Genomic DNA, 12,077 nt, shown 5'->3' on the forward strand with positions numbered 1-12,077 from the left:
GGAAAAGATTTGTTTGCTACTGCCATCATAATCAAATTCAACCATTACACGCATCTCCAAAAGATGTAGTGGGTTACTTACTACACTTACAAAAATCGAACCTGGCCTTCTCTTCCATTAAAATACACCTAGCAGCAATATCTGCATACCTGCAGATTACCCATTCAACTTCACTATTTAGGATACCTGTCATTAAAGCGTTTATGGAAGGCCTCAAAAGAATTATACCACCAAGGACACAACCCGTTCCTTCATGGAACCTCAACATCGTCTTAACAAGACTCATGGGTCCACCCTTTGAACCTATGCACTCTTGCGAAATACAATTCCTAACATGGAAATTTGCATTTCTCATCGCCATCACATCTCTAAGAAGAGTAAGTGAAATTCAGGCGTTTACAATACAAGAACCTTTTATCCAACTACACAAAAATAAAGTAGTCCTAAGGACCAATCCTAAATTTTTGCCAAAGGTTATTTCACCGTTCCACCTAAATCAAACGGTAGAGCTACCAGTGTTCTTCCCACAGCCAGATTCAATAGCTGAAAGGGCACTACATACATTAGACGTCAAAAGAGCACTAATGTACTACATCGACAGAACTAAAAACATCAGAAAAACGAAACAACTGTGTTCGATGGCATCTGTCGCTGTAGATACACATGGTATGCATGAGCTCGCCATCTGGTGTTGGGTCGGAGTGTTACAAGTTGTTTTTCTTCGAAGAAGTGTTTTCGAGTCACGGGACCGAGTGACTCCTCCTTCTGTGCTCATTGCGCATGGGCGTCGACTCCATCTTCGATTGTTTTCTTTCCGCCATCGGGTTCGGACGTGTTCCTGTCGCTCCGGGTTTCGGAACGGAAAGATAGCTGAAAACGGAAGATTTTCGACGGTATCGTTGCGATCCGGTTCGAGATAGACACATACGACGACGCGTTGAACATCGAAGCGCTTCGGTGCCCTTCGGGGTAGATTTCGGCACCTCGTCGGGGCCTAGTCGGCCCGACCGCGTGGAGAACAACGCCGATGGAACGGACCCCGTTTCGATTCTGCCCCGAATGCCACAACAAATATCCTTATACGGACCTACACTCGGTCTGTAACCTGTGCCTGTCACCCGAGCACAGCGAAGAATCCTGTGAGGCCTGTCGGGCGTTCCGGTCCCGAAAAACTCTGCGCGACCGTCGAGCGAGAAGACTGCAGATGGCGTCCACGTCAAAGGAGCGTCGACAATTCGAGACAGAAGAGGAACAGGAGGAATCCTTTTCCATCCAGGATTCAGACTCCGACGAGCTAGACTCTACAAAAACTGTGAGTAAGACGTCGAGATCAGAACTTAAAAAAGGAAAGAAGGCCCAGGGGACGCCACTGCCAACCGGCCATGGCTCCACCCAAATTCTCGGTGACCAACAATCGGCACCGAAAAAGGCCCATTCAGTGTCGAGATCGTCCGACTTCGGTCGAGACACCGGCACGCAGCCTCCTCGGGACCGAGAGAGTGCTAAACAGAAGCATCGACACAGAGAGTTTGGTGTCGACACGGATCGACGCCGAGACAGTGGCGCCGAAGACCATAGAGGCCAAGAATTTTCGGCACAGAAAAAGAGGAAGGTTACCTCGGAGCCGAAAAAACAATCAACGGGGTTTTCGGAGCCGAAAAAAGCGACATCAGACCCTGTTTCAGGCTCCTATACTGAAGAGCATTCTATGTCTTCACAAATGAAGAAATATAGATTTGAACAAGAACTGCAATCCACTGACGTGGATCACACGCAAAAGCGTATCTTTATTCAGCAGGGGACTGGGAAGATCAGTACCCTTCCACCTGTCAAACGAAAGAGAACGCTTCAGTTTACTCCTCAGCAACAAACAGCACAAAAGGTAACACCTCCTCCCTCGCCTCCACCTGTAACTCCGGCTTCACCAACTTACACCCTGTCACATTCGCCAGCTCACACCGCCATGAGCCACGATGACCAAGATCAGGATGCGTGGGACTTGTACGACGCACCAGTGTCTGATAACAGCCCAGACACATACCCAACTAGGCCATCACCACCGGAAGACAGCACAGCCTACTCACAAGTGGTGGCTAGAGCAGCACTATTCCATAATGTGGAACTACACTCGGAACAAGTAGAGGATGATTTTTTATTTAACACCCTCTCTTCAACCCACAGCTCCTACCAAAGCCTGCCGATGCTCCCAGGCATGCTCCGCCATGCAAAGGACATTTTCAAGGAGCCAGTTAAAAGTAGGGCAGTGACGCCTAGGGTGGACAAAAAGTATAAGGCGCCTCCTACGGACCCTGTATTCATCACCTCTCAGCTGCCACCAGATTCTGTGGTGGTAGGGGCTGCCAGAAAACGGGCAAATTCACACACTTCTGGGGATGCACCTCCCCCAGATAAAGAAAGCAGGAAGTTCGATGCAGCCGGGAAGAGGGTTGCTGTCCAAGCAGCAAACCAGTGGCGCATCGCAAATTCACAAGCGCTGCTAGCGCGATACGACAGAGCCCACTGGGACGAGATGCAGCATCTCATTGAACATCTCCCAAAAGATCTGCAAAAAAGAGCAAAACAGGTTGTTGAGGAGGGTCAAAACATTTCCAACAATCAAATACGCTCCTCCATGGATGCAGCAGACACGGCCGCAAGGACCATTAATACGTCGGTTACCATCCGTAGGCACGCATGGCTCAGAACGTCTGGATTCAAGCCAGAAATTCAGCAGGCAGTGCTTAACATGCCAGTAAACGAAAAACTTCTGTTCGGTCCGGAGGTCGACACAGCCATAGAAAAGCTCAAGAAGGACACTGACACTGCCAAGGCCATGGGCGCACTCTACTCCCCGCAGAGCAGAGGATCTTATAACACCTTCCGCAAAACACCTTTTAGAGGAGGGTTTCGGGGTCAGGCCACACAAGCTAGCACCTCACAGTCCGCACCGCCCACCTACCAGGGACAGTACAGGGGAGGTTTTCGGGGCCAGTATAGAGGGGGGCAATTCCCTAGGAATAGGGGAAGATTTCAAAGCCCCAAAACCACTACCAACAAGCAGTGACTCACACGTCACTCACCCCTCCTACACAACACCAGTGGGGGGGAGGATACGTCAATATTACGAAGCATGGGACAAAATAACTACAGACACATGGGTCCTAGCAATTATCCAACATGGTTATTGCATAGAATTCCTGCAATTCCCTCCAGACATACCACCAAAATCACAAAATTTATCAAAATACCATTCGCAGCTTCTAGAGATAGAAGTTCAAGCACTACTGCAAAAAAATGCAATAGAATTAGTACCAAGCACACAAATAAACACAGGAGTTTATTCACTGTACTTCTTGATACCAAAAAAGGACGAAACACTGAGACCAATTCTAGACCTCAGAGTAGTAAACACATTCATCAAATCAGACCACTTTCACATGGTCACACTACAAGAAGTGTTACCATTGCTCAAAAAACACAACTACATGACAACCCTAGACCTCAAGGACGCATATTTCCATATACCAATACATCAATCACACAGGAAATATCTAAGGTTTGTATTCAAAGGAATACATTACCAATTCAAAGTATTGCCTTTTGGTTTAACAACCGCTCCAAGAGTATTCACAAAATGCCTAGCAGTAGTCGCTGCACACATCAGAAGGCAGCAAATACATGTGTTCCCGTATCTAGACGACTGGCTAATCAAAACCAGTTCGCTCACACAATGCTCAAACCACACAAATCAAGTCATACAAACCCTCTACAAACTAGGGTTCACCGTCAACTTTGCAAAATCAAACATTCTGCCAAGCAGAGTACAGCAATATCTAGGAGCCATAATAGACACGACAAGAGGAGTAGCAACGCCAACTCCACAAAGGATCCACAATTTCAACAGAGTCATTCAACACATGTCTCCAAACCAAACAATACAAGCAAGAACAATACTACAGCTCCTAGGCATGATGTCCTCATGCATAGCCATTGTCCCAAACGCAAGACTGCACATGAGGCCCTTACAACAGTGCCTAGCCTCACAGTGGTCTCAAGCACAGGGTCACCTTCTAGATCTGGTGTTGCTAGACCGCCAAACTTACCTCTCGCTTCTATGGTGGAACAGTATAAATTTAAACATAGGGCGGCCTTTCCAAGACCCAGTGCCACAGTACGTAATAACAACAGATGCTTCCATGACAGGGTGGGGAGCACATCTCAATCAACACAACATAAGAGGACAATGGAACATACATCAAACAAAACTGCATATAAATCATCTAGAATTATTAGCAGTTTTTCAAGCACTAAAAGCTTTCCAACCAATCATAACCCACAAATACATCCTTGTCAAAACAGACAACATGACAACGATGTATTATCTAAACAAACAAGGAGGAACACATTCAACGCAGTTAAGCTTGTTAGCTCAAAAAATATGGAAGTGGGCAATCCACCATCAAATTGGTCTAATAGAACAGTTTATTCCGGGGATCCAGAATCAGCTGGCAGACTATCTCTCTCGAGATCACCAGCAAGTCCACGAATGGGAAATCCACCCACAGATTCTGAACACCTACTTCACACTCTGGGGAACACCACAAATAGACTTATTTGCAACAAAAGAGAACGCAAAATGCCAAAACTTCGCGTCCAGATACCCACACAAGCAATCCCAAGGCAATGCCCTATGGATGAACTGGTCAGGAATATTTGCTTACGCTTTTCCTCCTCTCCCTCTCCTTCCTTACCTAGTAAACAAATTGAGTCAAAACAAACTCAAACTCATTTTAATAGCACCAACTTGGGCAAGACAACCCAGGTACACAACACTGCTAGATCTGTCTGTAGTACCACACATCAAACTGCCCAACAAACCAGATCTGTTAACGCAACACAACCAACAGATCAGACACCCGGACCCAGCATCGCTGAATCTAGCAATCTGGCTCCTGAAATCCTAGAATTTGGACACTTACAACTTAGCCAAGAGTGTATGGAAGTCATAAAGCAGGCCAGAAGGCCATCCACTAGACACTGCTACGCAAGTAAGTGGAAAAGATTTGTTTGCTACTGCCATCATAATCAGATACAACCACTAGACGCAACTCCAAAACATATAGTAAATTACTTGCTCCATTTACTAAAAGCAAAGCTAGCCTTCTCTTCTATTAAAATACACCTTGCAGCAATATCTGCATACCTGCAAACTACCTATTCAACTTCCTTGTATAGGATACCAGTTATCAAAGCATTCATAGAAGGGCTTAAAAGAATTATACCACCAAGAACACCACCTGTTCCTTCATGGAACCTAAACGTGGTTCTAACAAGACTCATGGGCCCACCTTTCGAACCCATGCACTCTTGCGGAATACAATTCCTAACCTGGAAAGTTGCCTTTCTCATCGCCATTACATCTCTAAGAAGAGTAAGTGAAATTCAAGCGTTCACAACACAAGAGCCTTTTATACAAATACATAAAAATAAGGTCGTCCTACGACCTAATCCAAAATTTTTACCAAAAGTTATTTCACCATTCCATCTAAATCAAACGGTAGAACTACCAGTTTTTTTCCCACAGCCAGATTCTGTGGCTCAAAGAGCACTACATACATTAGATGTCAAAAGAGCATTAATGTACTACATTGACAGAACAAAAAACATCAGAAAAACTAAACAGCTATTTATTGCATTCCAAAAACCTCATGCAGGTAACCCAATATCAAAACAAGGTATAGCCAGATGGATAGTTAAATGCATCCAAATCTGCTACCTTAAAGCAAAAAGACAACTGCCCATTACTCCCAGGGCACATTCAACAAGGAAAAAAGGTGCTTCAATGGCCTTTTTAGGAAACATCCCAATGCAGGAAATATGTAAGGCAGCCACTTGGTCTACGCCTCACACATTCACCAAACACTACTGTATAGATGTGCTATCCGCACAACAAGCTACAGTAGGTCAAGCTGTATTAAGAACTCTATTTCAGACAACTTCTACTCCTACAGGCTAAACCACCGCTTATGGGGAACTAACTGCTTACTAGTCTATGCATACCATGTGTATCTACAGCGACAGATGCCATTGAACTGAAAATGTCACTTACCCAGTGTACATCTGTTCGTGGCATCAGTCGCTGAGATTCACATGGACCCACCCACCTCCCCGGAAGCCTGTAGCAGTTCAGAAGTTACCTTCAATTTTGTACATTTGTATATATATTATTTAATCCTTTAATAGGTACATACTTAAATTTTTCATTGCGCGGGCACTATTACTATAGTACAACTCCTACCTCACCCTCTGCGGGAAAAACAATCGAAGATGGAGTCGACGCCCATGCGCAATGAGCACAGAAGGAGGAGTCACTCGGTCCCGTGACTCGAAAACACTTCTTCGAAGAAAAACAACTTGTAACACTCCGACCCAACACCAGATGGCGAGCTCATGCATACCATGTGAATCTCAGCGACTGATGCCACGAACAGATGTACACTGGGTAAGTGACATTTTCATTATTGCATTTCAAAAACCTCACGCAGGAAACCCAATATCGAAACAGGGTATAGCCAGATGGATAGTTAAGTGCATCCAAATCTGCTACCTTAAAGCAAAAAGACAACTGCCCATTACTCCAAGGGCACACTCAACCAGAAAGAAAGGCGCTACCATGGCCTTCCTAGGGAATATTCCAATGCACGAAATATGTAAGGCAGCCACATGGTCTACGCCTCACACATTTACCAAGCACTACTGTGTAGACGTGCTATCCGCACAACAAGCCACAGTAGGTCAAGCCGTACGAAGAACCTTATTTCAGACTACTTCCACTCCTACAGGCTGATCCACCGCTTTGGGGAGATAACTGCTTACTAGTCTATGCACAACATGTGTATCTACAGCGACAGATGCCATCGAACTGAAAATGTCACTTACCCAGTGTACATCTGTTCGTGGCATCAGTCGCTGAAGATTCACATGTGCCCACCCACCTCCCCGGGAGCCTGTAGCCGTTTGGAAGTTAGCTTCAACTTTGTACATTTGTAAATTATTAAATCTTAGATAGGTACATACTTATTCACTCCATTGCATGGGCACTATTACTAACAAACAACTCCTACCTCACCCTCTGCGGGGAAAACAATCGAAGATGGAGTCGACGCCCATGCGCAATGGAGACAAAGAGGAGGAGTCCCTCAGTCCCGTGACTCGAAAGACTTCTTCGAAGAAAAACAACTTGTAACACTCCGACCCAACACCAGATGGCGGGCTATGCACAACATGTGAATCTTCAGCGACTGATGCCACGAACAGATGTACACTGGGTAAGTGACATTTTCATTTAGTGCCAATATGCCAAAAGTATCTCAGAGGATATACTCCCTTAGGAGGTAAGTAATATACACCAAATATATACACACAAACCAAAATCAGGTAAGTAATAGTTAGAAAAGTAGTGCAAACAATGTAGATCACAATAGAATGCAATAGGGAGAAATAGGCCTAGGGGCAACACAAACCATATACTCCAAAAGTGGAATGCGAACCACAAATGGGACCCAGGCCTAGTGTAGTGTGTAGAGGGTCGCTGGGAGTGTAAGAAAACACTAAGGGTGTCCAAGATACCCCAACCCAAGACCCTGAAAAGTGGGAGTAAAGTTACCCTACTACCCCAGAAAGACAGTAAAGTCGAGATAGGGGATTCTGCAAGGACAACAACTGACTGCAAAACACTGAAGACAGATTCCTGGACCTGAGGACCTATAAAGGAAGGGGACCAAGTCCAAGAGTCACACAAGTGTCCGGGGGGGCAGGAGCCCACTAATCCCCGGATGAAGGTGCAAAAGGGCTGCCTCCGGGTGGAAGAAGCCGAAGATTCTGCAGCAACGGAAGGTGCCAGGAACTTCTCCTTTGGTCAGAAGATGTCCCACGGCGTGCTGGAGGATGCAGAGTTGTTTCCACGCAGAAAGACCGCAAACAAGCCTTGCTAGCTGCAAGAGTCGCGGTTGAGGATTTTGGGTGCTCTAGGGCCCAGGAAGGACCAGGAGGTCGCCCCTTGGAGGAGGAGACAGAGGGGGTGCTCAGCAACACAGAGAGCCCTCGCAGAAGCAAGCAGCAGCCGCAGAAACACCTGAACAGGCACTTAGAAGATCTGAGTACAACGGTCGACTCAGAGTCACAAAGGAGGGTCCCACGACGTCGGAGTCCAACTCAGCGAGTTGGGCAATGCAGGACGGAGTGCTGGGGAACTGGGCTAGGCTGTGCACAAAGGAAGTCTTGCAAAAGTGCACAGAAGCCCGACCAGCTGCAGTTCATGCAGTACACAGGATTACTGTCTGGCGTGGGGAGGCAAGGACTTACCTCCACCAAATTTGGACAGAAGGGCCACTGGACTGTCAAAGACACTTGGACCCAGCTCCTGTGTTCCAGGGACCACGCTCGTCAAGATGAGAGGGGACCCAGAGGACCGGTGATGCAGAAGTTTGGTGCCTGCGTTAGGAGGTGGAAGATTCCGTCGACCCACGGGAGATTTATTCTTGGCTTCCAGTGCAGGGTGAAGGCAGACAGCCCTCAGAGCATGCACCACCAGGTAACAGTCGAGAAAGCCGGCAAGATGAGGTGCTACAATGTTGCTGACAGTCTTCTTGCTACTTTGTTGCGGTTATGCAGGCGTCCTGAAGCGGTCGATCCTTGGCAGAAGTCGAAGAGGGAAATGCCGAGGAACTCTGGTGAGCTCTTCTCATTCGTTATCTGGTGAGATGCCCACAGGAGAGACCCTAAATAGCCCACAGAGGAGGATTGGCTACTGAGAAAGGTAAGCACCTATCAGGAGGGGTCTCTGACGCCACCTGCTGGCACTGGCCACTCAGAGCTGTCCATTGTGCCCTCACACCTCTGTATCCAAGATGACGGGTCTGGAACACACTGGAGGAGCTCTGGGCACCTCCCCTGGGAGGAGCAGGTCAGGGGAGTGGTCACTCCCCTTTCCTTTGTCCAGTTTCGCGCCAGAGCCATCCCTCAACCGGTGTAGACTGGCTTATGCAAGGAGGGCACCATCTGTGCCCTTCAAAGCATTTCCAGAGGCTAGGGGAGGCTACCCCTCCAAGGCCCTTCACACCTATTTCCAGAGGGAGAGGGTGTAACACCCTATCTCAGAGGAAATCCTTTGTTCCGCCTTCCTGGGACCAGGCTGCCCAGGCCCCAGGGGGGCAGAAACCTGTCTGAGGGGTTGTCAGCAGCAGTAGCTGCAGTGGGGACCCCAGAAAGTTAGTTTGGCAGTACCCGGGCTCTATGCTGGAGATCCGGGGATGCATGGAATTGTCCCCCCAATACCAGAATGGTATTGGGGTGACAATTCCATGATCCTAGACATGTTACATGGCCATGTTCGGAGTTACCATTGTGATGCTACATATAGGTAGTGACCTATATATAGTGCACGCATGTAATGGTGTCCCTGCACTCGCAAAATCCAGGGAATTTGCCCTGAACAATGTGGGGGCACCTTGGCTAGTGCCCGGGTGCCCACACACTAAGTAACTTTGCACCTAACCTTCACCAGGTGAGGGTTAGACATATAGGTGACTTAAGTTACTTAAGTGCAGTGGTAAATGGCTGTGAAATAACGTGGACGTTATTTCACTCAGGCTGCAGTGGCAGTCTTGTGTAAGAATTGTCTGAACTCCCTATGGATGACAAAAGAAATGCTGCAGCCATAGGGATCTCCTGGAACCCCAATACCCTGGGTACCTAGGTACCATATACAAGGGAATTAAAAGGGTGTTCCAGTGTGCCAATGAGAATTGGTCAAATTAGTCACTAGCCTGCAGTGCCAATTTTAAAAGCAGAGAGAGCATAAACACTGAGGTTCTGGTTAGCAGAGCCTCAGTGATACAGTTAGGCACCACACATGGAACACATACAGGGCATACTTTATGAGCACTGGGGTCCTGGCTAGCAGGATCCCAGTGACACATGGGCAAAAACAAACATACATACAGTGAAAATGGGGGTAACATGCCAGGCAAGATGGTACTTTCCTACAGTTGAGAATTGTAGACTGCCTTTGTTGCTGGTGTCTATTGTTGAGTGATTTGGTTTTGCTGATTTTAGGGAGTTCCCTGTTCTTGTTGTGGCTGACTGTTGGGAGGTTGACTTGTTTCCTAGATCTCCACATTTGATTATTGAAATCTAGCTCTTTTATAGGTGACTAGGTGACTGTTGTGGTTGAGGAGTATAGGGTTCCTAGTTGCTGTTTTATTCTGTGGCGTTGTGATGAGAGGTTCCAGTATTGCTTGTATTTTACATTAAGTATTAATGGGTACCATTGTTTCTTGTCCCTGATTTGGTTAGATTCCTATTTTTGGGTGTCTAGTGTCTTGTCTTCAACTCTTGTGAGCTTCCTCCGATGTAGATTTGTACTGTAGTATTGACAGATTTCTGTTGCTCTTGTGTTCAGCGGTTTCCTTGTTGCTATGAACTGTTGTGGTTGGTATGTTTTTCTGCTGCTGAGAGTGTTATAGGTTCTCTTCTGTTACTATAAGATGTGTTCAACATTCCTGATATATGCTAACTCTGACCCAAGGGACGGCACACTGCTTTACATCCAAGAGATCGCGGACCGCTGCATCAGACGTAGATGGAACATGGGAAGTAGGATTCTGAGTCCCAGCTGCACAGCAATAAGAACGGGGAGATGGAGTAGAATAAGAAAGGGGTTTGGTCTCCATCTCTTTAACAGGAGGGGCAAAGGCAGGAAGAAGAGAGGGATAAGAATGAGCAGTTGAGATGGAAATTGAATAAAATGTTTTTCATTTTTTGTGCGAAATTAGAGATTGTGTTTTGACATTTTAGATCCATCCGTTTAGTTCCGCCATGAAAGCGTCAAGGCAGAAAACTAGTTAGTAGCTGCTGGAGTTTTCATTTTTTCAATTTCTAGCTTGAAGCTTCTGCGTGGTTTGTCACTTCTTGATATACAGGTGATTCGCGTTTGATGACTCTGAGAGTGAGGCAAGCAAGCGAGATGCCTGCATAGCACAATAAGAGCCTATATTCTTCAATTTGTTGATACAAACTGGTCCAGGAAGGTAAGGCTGGTGCTCATCATTTGAAATTTGTTGACTTCTGATTGTCATTTATAAAGTACTTAGCTCTGGTTCAACAGTGGTGCAGGTCGCTAATCAGTGTTTATGCGCACTGACTTGTTGCGATGTGCTCTTCAATTTTTACAGCGGAACTGTTGTACTGATCAGTTGCATCACAAAACATATATTCACTTTGATTGCAAAATTGTCTGCCTCAGTAGTGATTAAGGAAGTAAGAGTGGGTGTGTGACCCACAACTAATGTCTACAAATGCAGGGATGAAGCTCTGCAAAGGACAGCAGACCTCCATCCTTTCTCCCGCAGCTGCTAAAAATGGAATGTTTTTCATATTTTCTGCTAGAGAATAAGTTACACTTGTTACATGTTGCCTTAATTGTGCTTGCTTTCTTCTCCAACAGCTTCATAAACAGCACACACGCATGTTGCCAGAGCGCCATGTTTGGCACCGCGAGGATAGTGATGAGAGTGGAGAGAGCCTGCATGAAGACACAGAAGCCCTAAAGGGAACACCCACTGCCATCCCGCGCTCAGCCAGTTATCCTTTCACCTCCAAGCAGCCGGCTGAGGAATCCGGAAATCCGCAGACAGGATTCCAGAGAAAATATGGTGGCATCACAGGTAGACAACGGATGTAGCTTGTAGCTCCTCTGCCCTTCTCTTTGTGTCCCATTATACATTGGGTCTCAGTGCAATTCCCTGAGTAGGGATTGACTTCCAGAGTTGAACTCTCTCAGCCTCTGCTCACTACAATTAATTATTTTATTAAACATGTTTCTTACATCTATCCTTTTCTTAGATTTGCTGATCTCTCTCCTCTCATTATGTTGTGCCTCCAGAGTTCCAGCCTTCTTCCCTCATTCATCTCCCTGACACTTGAGATCGCTAGTTGTCTCCTACCACTCTCTGCTCCTTACCTCCAGACCATTTTTTAAATTATTTTTATTCAGTTTAATGCAACAACAGATCTCT

The 12,077-nt window shown here is 46.4% G+C and overlaps 1 protein-coding gene across 2 annotated transcripts in view; it reads left to right on the top strand.

Moving 5' to 3' along the window:
• Positions 1-12,077, top strand: part of ATG9A (autophagy related 9A) — a 131,326-nt gene that overhangs the window by 91,442 nt on the left and 27,807 nt on the right. For both annotated transcript variants that reach the window (XM_069227186.1, XM_069227187.1), the window contains one exon: positions 11,507-11,726. In XM_069227186.1, the coding sequence (XP_069083287.1) occupies positions 11,507-11,726 (220 nt within the window). The remainder of the gene's footprint in view (positions 1-11,506; positions 11,727-12,077) is intronic.

This window comes from Pleurodeles waltl, chromosome 3_2 (assembly GCF_031143425.1).
Source record: "Pleurodeles waltl isolate 20211129_DDA chromosome 3_2, aPleWal1.hap1.20221129, whole genome shotgun sequence".
Lineage (NCBI taxonomy): Eukaryota > Metazoa > Chordata > Amphibia > Caudata > Salamandridae > Pleurodeles > Pleurodeles waltl.